General features: G+C 40.9%; 1 protein-coding gene across 1 annotated transcript in view; it reads right to left on the bottom strand.

The window, feature by feature from the left end:
* LOC125181257 (nipped-B-like protein) overlaps window positions 1-10,510 on the bottom strand; it is a 100,229-nt gene extending 89,719 nt beyond the window's left edge. Inside the window, exons 1-3 of the mRNA XM_066987102.1 lie at window positions 10,387-10,510; window positions 8,532-8,683; window positions 7,358-7,518 (exon numbers count right to left, since the gene is read on the bottom strand). Coding sequence (XP_066843203.1) covers window positions 7,358-7,518; window positions 8,532-8,683; window positions 10,387-10,487 — 414 coding nt within the window. The 5' untranslated portion in view covers window positions 10,488-10,510. The remainder of the gene's footprint in view (window positions 1-7,357; window positions 7,519-8,531; window positions 8,684-10,386) is intronic.
* Between the last annotated feature and the right edge of the window lie 2,802 nt (window positions 10,511-13,312).

Raw genomic sequence — 13,312 nt, 5'->3', positions numbered from 1 at the left:
TCGTCCTGTCGCTGGGCACAACTGAAAAGAGACCGGCTCCATCCTCTCGACACCCTCCCCTCAGATATTTGTACACATTAATGAGATCTCCCCTCAGTCTTCCCTTTTCCAGGCTAAACAGGCCCAGTTCTCTCAGCCTGTCCTCGTGCGACAGGTGCTCCAGTCCTCTAATCATCTCCGTATACCCTCTGAACTCGCTCCAGTAGTTCCATGTCCCTCTTGTACTGGGGACCCCAGAACTGGACTCAATACTCTAGGTGTGGCCTCACCACGGCTGAGTAGAGGGGGAAGATCAACACCCTTGGCCTGCTGGCAACACTCTTCCGAATGCACCCCAGGATACCATTGGTCTTCTTGGCCACTAGGGCACATTGTTGACTCATGGTCAGCCTGCTGTCCACCAGGACTCCCAGGTCTCTCTCTGCAGAGCTGCTCTCCAGCAGGTCACCCCCCAGCCTGTACTGGTACTTAGAGTTATTCCTCCCTAGGTGCAGGACCCTGCACTTGTCCAACTCCCGATTCCACACAAGCCAACCTAAGAGTTAAACCATATATCTAAGAGCATTGTCCAAATGCTTCTTGAACACCAAAATGTTTGGGGCCATGACCCTGGGGAGCCTGTTCCATTGCCTGATCACTCTCTCAGTAAAGAGCTTTTTCTTAATATCCAGTCTGAACTTCCCCTAGCTTTATTAAGCCATCCCCTTGCATCCTATCACCAGTCACCAGAGAGAAGAGATCAGCACCTCCCTCTTTGCTCCCCCTCTTGAGGAAGTTGTAGACAACAGTGAGGTCACCCCTCAATCTCTCTCTAAGCTGAACAAACCAAGTATCCTCAGCCACTCCTCATATGTCACACTCTCTAGTCCTTTCATCATCTTTGTTGCCCTCCTTTGGAGGCATTCTAATAGTTTTATATCATCATTATATTGTGGAGCCCAAAACTGCACACAGTACTTGAGGTGAGGCCACACCAGTGCTGAGCATAGTGGGACAATCACTTCTTTTAACTGGTTAGTTATACTGTGCTTAATGCAGCACCCCAGGGAAATGGTTGGCCCTTTTGGACATCAGGGCACATTGTTGACTCCTATCGAGCTTACCATCAACCAAAACCACCAGATCCCTTTTTGCAGGGCTGCACTCCAGCCACTAGTCCCCCAGTACGTACGTATGTACACCCAGAATTACATTGTCCCAAGTGCAGAATCCAGCATTTGCTCTTGTTAAATTTCATATGGTTGGCAATTGCCCAGTGCTCTAATCTATCAAGATCTCTCTGCAAGGCCTCTATATGCTCAAGGGAATGGATGACTTCTCCCAATTTAGTATCATCCACAAACTTACTTAGTGTGCACTCAACTCCCGTGTCCAGGTTATTGATAAAAACATTGAATAGAACTGGCCCTAAAATTGAGCCCTGGGGAACACCACTTACTGACTGGCCACCAGCCTGATGTTACCCCATTTACTACAACTCTCAGAGTCCAACCCTTCTGCCAATTGTTCACTCATTGTACTGTATATAATGTCTAGTTGTATGCTAGATGCTTTATCCAGAAGGATACTGTGAGAAACAGTATTGAAAGCTTTGCTAAAATAAATTTAAAAAAAACACCCCACATCCACTGCTTTCCCTTTGTCCACTAGGTGGGTAACCTTGTCATCAGATCTTGTCCCACGACCTGTCATTGGTGCTAAAGACAGAGGCAAAGAATATATGAAATGTCTCTGCTTTATCTTCAACCCTATTTGTGAGGTGACCAACCAATGGACCAATGTTATCTCTGGTCTTCCTTTTGCTGTTAGCATACTTTAAAAAGCCAGCTTCAGCTCCAATTGAGCTTTGGCTGTACATGTTTTCTCCCTACAACAGTGAACAGAATCTCTATATTCCTCCTGTGTAGCCTGACCTTGCTTCCAAAATCCATACACTTTCTTTTTTCACCTAAGTTCCTGAAGGAGATATCTGTTTAGCCAAGCTGGCTTTCTGCCCCATTTGCTTGACTTCCAACACATTGGAATTGACTGCTCCTGCACTCTTAAGAAATGGCTTGTAAAAAGTGATCAGCGTTGATGGACCACAATGCTTTCAAAAGCAGATTTCCAGAGGACCTTACTAACCAGTTCCTTGAACAGCCTAAAGTCCGCTTTCCCAAAATCAAGGGTAGTAGCTTTGCTGACAGTTTTTCTCATATCACCAAAGATTTTAAACTCAACTATTTCATGATTGCTGTGGCCATGATAGCCACCAATCACCACTTCATCCACAAGACCACCTCTGTTTACAAACCACATATCTAGGAGGGCACCTTTCCTAGTTGACTCCCTTAGTACCTGCATCAAAAAATTATCTTCAGTGTGCTTCAGGAATTCACTGGACCTGTTTGTGTCTGCTGTACGACAGTCCCAGTTAACATCTAGGAAGTTGAAGTCGCCCATAAGGACAAGGGCAACTGATCTAGAGATTTCCCTTAATTCCTTATAGAATGCTACGTTCAGTATCATCATCCTGGCTGGGTGATCTATAGCAGACACACATCATCATCTGCTTTATTAGCTTTTCTCCTACATGTTTACCCAGAGGCTCTCAACCACATCATCCCCAACTGCAAGCACTGTACAGTCCAACCCCTCCTTTACATACAGCACTACCCTTCTGCCTCACCTGCCCTGCCCACCTCTCCTGAAGAGCCATCTTCATGGAGATGAATATCATAAATAACCATCATCACAACATCATGAATAACCATCATCACTTATCATGAATAACCATCCATCACAGCACTCCAGTCATAGGACTCTTCCAACTAAGTCTCACTTATGCTAATGATGTCTTAGCTCTGGGACTAAGACAGCACATTGTCCCACAAATACTGTCATGCCATCCCATAGCTTATTGCTAGTAAGCTTGATTTTACCTCTTTTCACCCTTCAAACCTAGTTTAAAGCTCTTTCAAATCAGCCCCACTAACTTGTGAACAAAAATATTTCTCCCCCTTTGAGAAAGTGAATCCCGTCAGGCTCCAGCATGCCTGGTATTGCATAGGCCCGAAATTCTACTGGTGACATCAGCCTTGGAGCCAGGTATCAATAAGCTGGGTCCACCTGTTTCTTTCAATATCGTTCCTTACAACTGGAAGGATAGATGAGAATACTACCTACGTTCCTTCACCAATCTTCCACGACCCTGAAGTCTCTTTTGATTGCCCCTGAGTTCTCATTGTGACTTTGTCGCTACCCAGATGGAAAAGCAAGAGCAGATAATAATCTGATGGCCACACCAGGCTAGGAAGTTTCCTGGTAACATCCTTAACGTGAGCCCCACGGAGTCAGCAAACTTCCCTAAAAGGTGGGTCTGGTTGGCAGATCAGGTCCTCTGGTCCCCTCAGAAGGTAGTCACCTACAGCAATAACCCACCATATTTTCTTTACGGAGGTGGTCATGATGCAGGGGATAAGATGACCTGACCTCAGTGACTTCTCTTGCATAGATGGATCATCATCCACTTCATCATGTCCTTGTCCTTCCAATTCCAGAACCTCATAATTTATTGTGTTAAGGGCAAGGGAAGGGAAGGCAAAGTAGACAAGTAGGAGCTTCTCCCACTGCCCTGAGCAGAGACTTGTTTCCATTCACCTCTATCCCTCAAGTCAATGCCTCCTGCCTGGTGGAGAGAGAGTACAGGATCCCCCTTGCCATCTGTTATGCCTAATTGACATTTCTGTTCCACTGAGGGCAGAGTATGAATCTACCAGTCAATCTCCTGGAGCCCAGCCACCAAGCTCAGCAGTTCTGCCTGGGCACGCCTCTCACAGGTATTCTTGCTACTGCCTCAGACACCAGTAGAAACCTTAGGCACATCCTGCAGCTGGAGACTTGGATGGCTGCACGCTCCCTTGGGAGTTCTGTCTGGGTAGCTGCATTGGCCCCAGTGGGTGTAAATACCACAGAGGACATAGCTTTCTGTTGAGTGGTCACCACTGTTTGAGCTCCCCGGGGAGGGATTATGACCAGTGGACCAGTGAAGAAACCTCCTCAGATACCTACCAGGTACCTCGCAAGTTTTGCACTGCTCTCAGCACATGGCAACTGCTGGTATGTGCTTCATGTGGTTTGAACTGGCACAGCAGGTGCAACTGGCGCTGCCCAACTCTCACCTGCCCCTCCTGTGAGACCTGCTGCTTGCCAGTCAGTCCCTCCCTCCGCCTGAGGGTGTCGAGGCCCAAAACCCCCCTTCAGGAACCACCACCCTGAATACATCCCAAACCTTGTGTACTTCTCAGCAGGTGGCAGCTGCTGAGAGGCTTACTGCTTTTTAAATTGAGTGCTTCTCCAATTAAACTGAACAATGAATGTATGTTTCACATTTTCATAGCCTGTCAGTTCTGAATGAGTTTAATTTCTAAGTTCTCGAGAACTAGGATGCGGCTGCACTGCTTGAATAACAAAATTAGTGTTGAACATTTTTAAATATTGTGAAATGTAAACACTGAAATAAATTATCCTAATATTAAACTTTTCCAAAAACCTTGGCTTAACAAAACCAAGATTCTCTTGACAGTGTACCTTTAATATAGATGGGGTATATTTATATATATTTAATGTCAAGAACAGCTTTCTGATTTAAAGAATTTGCATTGCTGAAACAAAAACTGAGAAAACACATCTGATGATTATGTATTATGACAGATTTCTTCATCACAAAACTTTTGTTTAAGATACTACTTCATAGCTAATAATTTTAATCAGCATAATTCTATAATTTAAAATAAAACAAAAAAGCAAAACTAATGACACTCTTGGAGTTCTACAGTATTAACACTGGTAAGGGATTTAGAGAGCCTGGTGTTAATAACACACTTGTTCAATGCAACACTTCTTTTGCTTCCACAAGCTAATTTAGAAACAAAGGTTACCCACAGATTTTGTAAACTGAAATAAACACTTAAAGGGGAAAAAAGGCCTATTTGCCACAAGCTTTTGATGAGGTTTTGTAACTACTGTTATGCCTACTGTTGTAGGCATCATTATGACCAGACTGTTCAAAGAGCTAGTCAAAAAACGCCAACTGAAATTTAAGTGCTCTCCCCTTAAGAGTTGTTAAGAGATTGTGTCAAGCTTATAAAGAATAACTACCATGAAGCTTCATCCACAGGATGAGATTCTCATTAAGATGAAAATCTAGCCACGCAGCCTAAGCCTAAAAGGCAAAGGCAGGGATTGGGAGAATGATGAACTGCCCACTGTAGGAGAAGATCATGTTCGAGACCGTCTAAGGAACCTGAAGGTGCACAAGTCCATGGGACCTAATGAGATGTATCTGCGGGTCCTGAGGGAACTGGCAAATGAAGTTGCTAAGCCACTATCCATCATATTTGAGAAGTCATGGCAGTCTGGTGAAGTTCCCACTGACTGGAGGAGGGGAAACATAACCCCCATTTTTAAAAAGGGAAAAAAAGGAAGACCCGGGGAACTACAGGCCAGTCCGTCTCACCTCTGTGCCTGGCAAGATCATGGAGCAGATCCTCCTGGAAACTATGCTAAGGCAGATGGAAAATAAGGAGGTGATTGGTGACAGCCAACATGGCTTCACTAAGGGCAGATTGTGCCTGACAAATCTGGTGGCCTTCTACAATTGGGTTACAGCATTGGTGGATAGGGGAAGAGCAACTGACATCATCTACCTGGATTTGTGCAAAGCATTTGACCCTGTTCCCAACGATATCCTTGTCTCTAAATTGGAGAGACATGGATTTGACGTATGGACCGCTTGGTGGGTAAGGAATTGGCTGGATGGTTGCACTCAAAGAGTTGGGATCCATGGCTCAATGTCCACAGGTGGAGACCAGTGACAAGTGGCGTTCCTCAGGGGTCGGTACTGGGACCGTCGCTGATTAACATCTTTGTTACTGACATGGCCAGTGAGACTGAGTGCACCCTCAGCAAGTTTGCTGATGACACCAAGCTGTGTGGTGTGGTTGACACGCTGGCGGGAAGGGATGCCATCCAGAGGGACGTGGACAGGCTTGAGGGGTGGGCCTGTGTGAACCTCATGAAGTTCAGCAAGGCCAAGTGCAAGGCCCTGCACCTGGGCCAGAGCAATCCCAAGCACAAATACAGGCTGGGTGGAGAATGCATTGAGAGCAGCCCTGAGGAGAAGGACCTGGGGATGCTAGTTGATGAGAAGCTCAACATAAGCCAGCAATGTGCGCTTGCAGCCCAGAAAGCCAACCATATCCTGGGCTGTGTCAAAAGAAGTATGGTCAGCAGGTCAAGGGAGGTGACTGTCCCCCTCTACTCTGCTCTTGTGATACCCCACCTGGAGTGCTGCATTCAGCTTTGTTGCCCCCAGCACAAAAAGGATGTGGGCATATTAGAATGAGTCCAGAGGAGGGCCACGAAGATGATCAGAGGGCCGGAGCACCTCTTCTATGAAGAAAGGCTGAGGGAGCTGGGGTTGTTCAGTCTGTAGAAGAGAAGGCTCCGGGGAGACCTAATTGTGGCCTTTCAGAACCTAAAGGGGGCCTACAGGAAAGCTGGGGAGGGACTCTTTGTCAGGGAATATAGTGATAGGAGAAGGAGGAATGGCTTTAAACTAGAAAAGGGTTGCTTTAGATTAGACATTAGGAAGACATTCTTTACTGTGAGGGTGGTGAGGCATTGGAACAGGTTGCCCAGAGAAGTTGTGGATGCTCCAACCCTGGAGGTGTTTACAGACAGGTTGGATGGGGCTTTGAGCAACCAGGTCTAGTGGGAGGTGTCCCTGCCCATGGCAGGGGGGTTGGAAAAAAAAAAAAAAAAAAAAAAAAAAACAAAAAACAAACAAACAAAAATTTTGAAAGAAGCATTTCTGCCACTAAGGGAAAATTTCTTTAAAAAAACAAAACAACAACAACAAAAAAAACAGCCCATAAAGCACATACAAACCAGTAAGAAAAAATGTCTATATGAACACCATAATACTACCCAATACGTTATTCAAATATGTCAGGTCTAATCAAGAATTGCAGGGATCTGCAACTAGACAAACTAACTATACACCTATTTAGAATCCAGTATTGTCTGCATCAATATATTGAGGAAATAAGTATAGCGACACTATCATTTCTTTAAAATAAACTTATGAATAAGATTTTTTACTTTTCATAATTTCAACAGAATGTTATAAACTGTTCCAAAGGAGAGAGATCTTCTAGAAAACATAAAATCTCACAAGTTCAAGTTGCACAGTATGTCTGAAACTTAATTATATTTTCAGTGGTTTTATATATCAACAACATAGTAAAGTATCTGACTTTTGAGGCAGCTAAACACATATTTGACTTATCATAATAAATTGATATAGGTTACATACATCACTACTTAGTCTGTGCACCATCTGTAGGTAGTCTTCATTTGAGCTATGTCTAGAATTATCAGCATGATGATTAGCTGAATTTCCAGACAATTGACTTGAAATTTTATTTTCATGGAGATTCCTCATCCCAGCTGTGACAATGGGACTGGACACTGAAGCTGAAATATAAAAAATGTAAATAATTATACTGATATATACATACACTCATTAACTCTTAAAGGTTCCACAGAAAGCATCATAATAGTGGATAATAGTGAGTTAGATACAAGAGGTCTGGAATCTGAACAAAAATCCTTTTTTCTTGATTGAATCCTTCTGCTACAAATGCTTTGAATAAAATCAGGTATCTAAGATATAATTTTCAAGAGGATTCAAAAAATCCAAATTTCACATACAAGCTAGCCAAGCTATCTCCGCATCTATCCTAATTACTTTCAGTATCATTTTCTTACAGATTATAGAAAACTATTTTCTTTTACATAATTTTTATTCACTCCCGTCAGTATATGAAGCTTTCAAGGCATTCATGAGACATGCAACATTGCATACAGAACAGCTATATACATATTCCAAGCACACTACTAAACTTTAAAACAGATTATTTAGAAGAATCCAATGAGAATTCTACTTACCAACAAAAAATGCCTAGATACTTTAACAGTGTTCACATTGTTTAAGATTGTATTTAGAAAAGGGAAAAAGAAAGAAATCCATTCATGCTGAAGGTCATCTTTGCTAGTTACTGCATAACTTGAGTCTAATTCTAGCCAACTTAGCATTAGTCTAGTCTACACTACAAAGGTTTGGTAAGGCTAAATAAGATGGCAGCAAAACTTAGTTACACTGGCAAAAATGATGTTTTTGCTAGTAGAGATAAATGATGGCCATAACTATCAAATAAAAGTGTTTTGGTTTGTTTTGATTTTTCTATTGTCATATATACATGATAATTATGTAAAATAGGTGTACATAGGGGAGTAATGTCAAATGAAGATGTTTTACTTTGTTTGTTTGTTTAATATATTATTACTCTGTACAGTTAGGTAAACAAAGCTAAAAATACAAAAAAAAAAAAAGCATGTGACTTTGAAGAAATCAAGAGCCATGAAACATGCACATGAAGGCAAAGCTGACATGAGATAAGAGAACATAACAAACATCACAGACTTACCTTGCTGCAACTGAGGATGTGGTGTGTAACTCGGAGGATGTGAATATGGCATGTACCCTGCAGGGCTTTGAGGTGCATATGGACTAGGCACTGGACTGTTCTGTTGTGCCAAAAATCTGTTACTGGAGCTTGTCTGTGGTGGCACAAACCGGCTAAAAATAAAATTTTAAAAGTTTTTAGAAGTTGTAAAAGCAAATTTAGACAATTTTATTATTCCTTTTGAAATACTATACCTCTAGAACATTATAACTTCTGGGAAAGACATGAAATTCCAAAGCAATCAAGAAACCTCTTCAAAAGCAGTATTTAAAGCTATCAATGCCTTCCCAACTTCAATTACTACTTAAGAGCCACAGGTTAGGAACTGTATTAGTAAAACTAAAGAAGAGAATAGAAAGCGTTCATAAGATCCCCACTTAGTGAAAGGACACAACAACACAAGTTACAAATATTTACTAAAATATGTAATTTTCAGAAGTCAGTTCTAGCTTATTAGAAGCTTGAATGAAAATGACAGATAAAGTTTAATTATCAAATAAAAATAAGCTTGCTATGATCAACAAGGAGCCATCTACTCTAAATATGATTTTTCGAGTAAGATTTCAAAGAACTTTATCTTGCGCAACTATACTACCAAAATATAGGAATGTGATGGGCAGTTAGGTAGGACCTGACCCAAAGTCCACTGAATACAGCTTATTCTTTCACTGGCTTTACCTTGGACTGATCCTAAAGATAGGATGCCATACAAATCAGGCTTGTGACAATAATACATGTACATTATAACTTACATTCTTTCAAAATAAAAATAAAACAAATACATGCTTTCACAACCCTCGGTTCTGGATAGCAACTTTGTGACGGTAAGCTTCCGCAGAAAGAAACAGCAAAATATTTAAAACAAGGATTTCAAGAAGACATAGCACATTGTAACATTCATAATTCATAAAACCTTCTTCAAAATCACTTTTAGATATAAAAGTGAATAAATATATATATATAAAATCACTCTTGACAGTGTAGTTGTTTTTTTTACAGTTATAAAAAAGGTTGGACTAGATGATCTTAGAAGTCTTTTCCAACCTGAATGATTCTATGATAAAGCTTTCTATTTGCCCAAACAATTACATTAACTTGAAGTGAAATGTGAAATAACAGTTTATTTTAATAATGATGTCTAATAGCTGCAGATTAAATCTATTACAGCCCAGTAACTGGGTTGAAACTGCATGCAGATATCTTTCCTCTAATCCAGAGTACTTTATTATATCAATAAAGACCTAGATAATAGGTACGCCCTATTTGCTAACATTCAAAGTTTGAAAAAGAACTAGAAAGTTGAAGAGGAAGCTGCTGGCCAAACTACTAGGCCTATCCTCCTATAGATGGTCTTTTTGTCTACTGTTAAAACAGTACTCCATGCTTTAACAAGCCTTCTGTCTCATCCTCCTGTCAGGCTGGCACTGCTATACATGCCAGAACGCCTCTTCTCTCCTATCCTCCTGCCACCACTGTCAGCCTCTGCAACAGAGAGAGTACAACTGGAGGGGTGGGAGGAGGCAGGGAGATTCTTTACGCAGGAAAGAAAATCTGCCAAAATCATGGAAGGGAGAGAGTCGGGAATCATGACTAGTCCTTATAGTACAAAGATTAATTCACTGGCAAAAAGTGAATAAGCACTATATTTGTTTTTTTTCCAGGTGCAGAAACTCACCCTGCTGTCAGACAAATGCAGGATTTATCTTAACACTGATCTTACTTCGACTCACATACTTGCAGCAAGAATTGACTGTCACTGTAGGAAGCATGTGAAGTTCACTGCCCACTCTCTACCCCCATTTAAACATAGCATTACCTGGAAGGGCTATGTGAGATAGTGGTTTGTTGATAATTGGAAGATGCAGGACTACCACGCATGGAATTCTGAGAAATATTAAACTGCGATGACATCATCATCCCTATTAAAAAGAACACAGCAACATTAGTTTACACGCATTTCCTTTTTAATCAAAAAAGTCTCTCATTTCAGGAATGATTATATACAAAGAGATTAGCAACTTTGTGGGTAGATGATGTTAATGTCTATAACTATTTAAGATGTTAATGTCTATAACATTTAAAAGATTGATTATATGTAAGATGTCTGTTTTACACTATGATATGGAAAAGCACTCCCTGAAGTTTTGAAATTTCAAGAGGACTTCCTTCCTCTTAAGTTCTTTAAACTTCCCAAGTCAAAACCTGTTAGTAAATAGAAACATCTTATAACAGGATATATATTCACACCCCAGACTAGTGCGTACAGTACTGATTGTGCCAATGATTAAAAGATTCGGGAACTTTACAACAAAACAGAAGAACACAGAAAACTTATCTCCTGTTTTTTGAGCAAGTATAGCTAACAATCACCTCATGCAGAGGTGGTGCAAGATACTCTTGCAAAGAGGTATGTGACAAGGGAACTACTGTACGCAGGTACAAATCACAGAGATGCATTTGTAAGTCGTCCCCTGGACATTTCCTGTACAGAGGTTTTCTGCTAGAAGTTCCCTGAGTGCTCACTGCACGCTGGTTCACGTGCTGCAGACACTCTAACCAGAGCATAGAATACTAGTTACAAAATTTTTGTCAAACTACTAACTCCTAACATTCAGAAACATACAGAAAGCTGACAGAACATGCCCATATACAGATGCCGTGTAATTTTATATAAAATATACAGATGAGGTTTCATTTTATGCTAAAGCAAAGACCATACTTTTAAAACACTTTTAAAACATATTTGTTTTCTCCTTCCTAAATTTAAAACACGTTTTGAACCACAGACGTGGTGGGTTTTCGTTTAAAAGTTTTTTTTTAATTGTAATTGATTTTTTAAATAAAGAATTCAAATAAAAAAAAGTCTACAGTTTATTCTGTGACAGACAACAGTCACTCCTCTATCTCTATTGGGGGCTGAGGCAGAGAAAGAAGAGGGAGGTGGCATGGGGGGGGGCACAATAGAGATAACAACAAAAATAAAAACAAAAAAAACTATCTCCAAAATTTCAAGACAAATAACAATGAAGTAATGAAGTAATGAGGAAAATGAGGAAGGCATATAAATAAGGCACAAAAATTTAGTCTAAAAAGGAGCTGAAATTAGTCTGTGGCCATTAACACTAAAATATCTTGCATGTTTTTTACACTGTTGCCCTATCACTAAGCAACAGATTTACGATTCTACTTGTGTATTTCCATACATTAATATTTAAGAATTTCTTTTAACTGCAACTTTAATTTTGAATGTTTAGTTCTGAGAAAACATCATCCAAGTAATAAACATTCCTATAATAAGTTACCTTAACATATATATATACTTTTTTTGCTTGGAGAAAAGTGATACACATAAGTCCATCTTAGCATTCCTACTAAACGCCAAAGAATGTACTACATAAACATGCATCTCAAGATCACAGAAAGGGTCTGTGATCTATGACTAAACTGTATTATAGCATCATGCATGTTTAAACTAGGACTGCTGACCTACTGGTGATTTTTCAGTTAGACAGACACTCTTATTGGAAGTGTACATCTGCAATGTTTATCCCTTTAACAGGAACATTCTTGTATAAATGGAAAAAATATCTAAGTAATTGACACCTTTGGAAAGATGCATACAATTCGAATAAATAAAAAAAAAGCACAAGTGTGAGTTGTGGTAAATAGCTTTAAGAGAATTTTAAGTCCTTCCTGAAATGCAAGCTATGCTATGAACAATAACTCTTGGCAAAACATTATTTTAGCTTACCTTCCAACACATATATCCTGAAAGACAGCGCTAAAGTGTTGAGAAGGAAAAAGAGGACAGGAAACCAAAGCAAACAAACACATGTCCACATACTACGTCATTCTTGTATTATGCACATAATCACAGAATGGTTGCTGCTAGAAGGGACCCTCTGGAGGTCATCTGGTCCAACCTCCTGCTCAAGCAGGGGCACCCAGAGGTGGTTACCCAGGACCACATCCAGGCAGCTTTTGAACATCTCTAAGAAGGGCGACTTCACAACCTCTCTGGGCAACCTGTTCCAGTGCTATATCACCTGCACAGTAAAGAAGTGCTTCCTAAAGTTCAGACGGAACCTCTTGTGCTCCAGTTTGTGTCCACTGCCTCTTCTCCTGTCATCAGGCACCAATGAAAAGAACCTGGCTCTGTCCTCTTTGCATCCCCACTTCAGGTATTTATAAATATTGCTGAGATTTTCCCCCCGAGCCTCCTTTTCTCCAGGCTGAACAGTCCCAACTCTCTCAGCCTCTCCTCATAAGAGAGGTGCTCCAGTCCCTTCATCATCTTGGTGGCCCTACATTGGGCTCTTTCCAGTATGTCAATGACTCTCTTCTACCGGTGTGGGAATAAAAATGTTGTTTTTGCAGAGTTACATTGTTTAAAGGTAAGGAATGTGGTATTGAGATATGCTTGCAGTGATAGGAAAACTTAGCAGGCGACCTTGTAAAACGCAGACAACCAGACTCCTTAGAGCAATTAGGTGAAAATCATGGTGTCAAGTTGAGTCAGATAAGTGAAGAAACATTACCACTTCAAAGAGTAAAAAAGTCAAAAGAAATTTGAAATTTAACAGGCCGGCAACTGAAGGCCAGGCATTGTCTGTGAAGCATCGGATAGATTGTGAACCTGGATTACCCACTCAGTGGGGAAACGGGAGGGTCCCGGTCATCGAGAAATAAAGTATATAAACTGTACTATGTGACTAGTAGGTGCGCTCCTGCTTGTGGGATGC

The sequence above is a fragment of the Anser cygnoides genome, chromosome W (assembly GCF_040182565.1).
Source record: "Anser cygnoides isolate HZ-2024a breed goose chromosome W, Taihu_goose_T2T_genome, whole genome shotgun sequence".
Lineage (NCBI taxonomy): Eukaryota > Metazoa > Chordata > Aves > Anseriformes > Anatidae > Anser > Anser cygnoides.
This window is presented reverse-complemented; position numbering and strand designations above follow the sequence as displayed.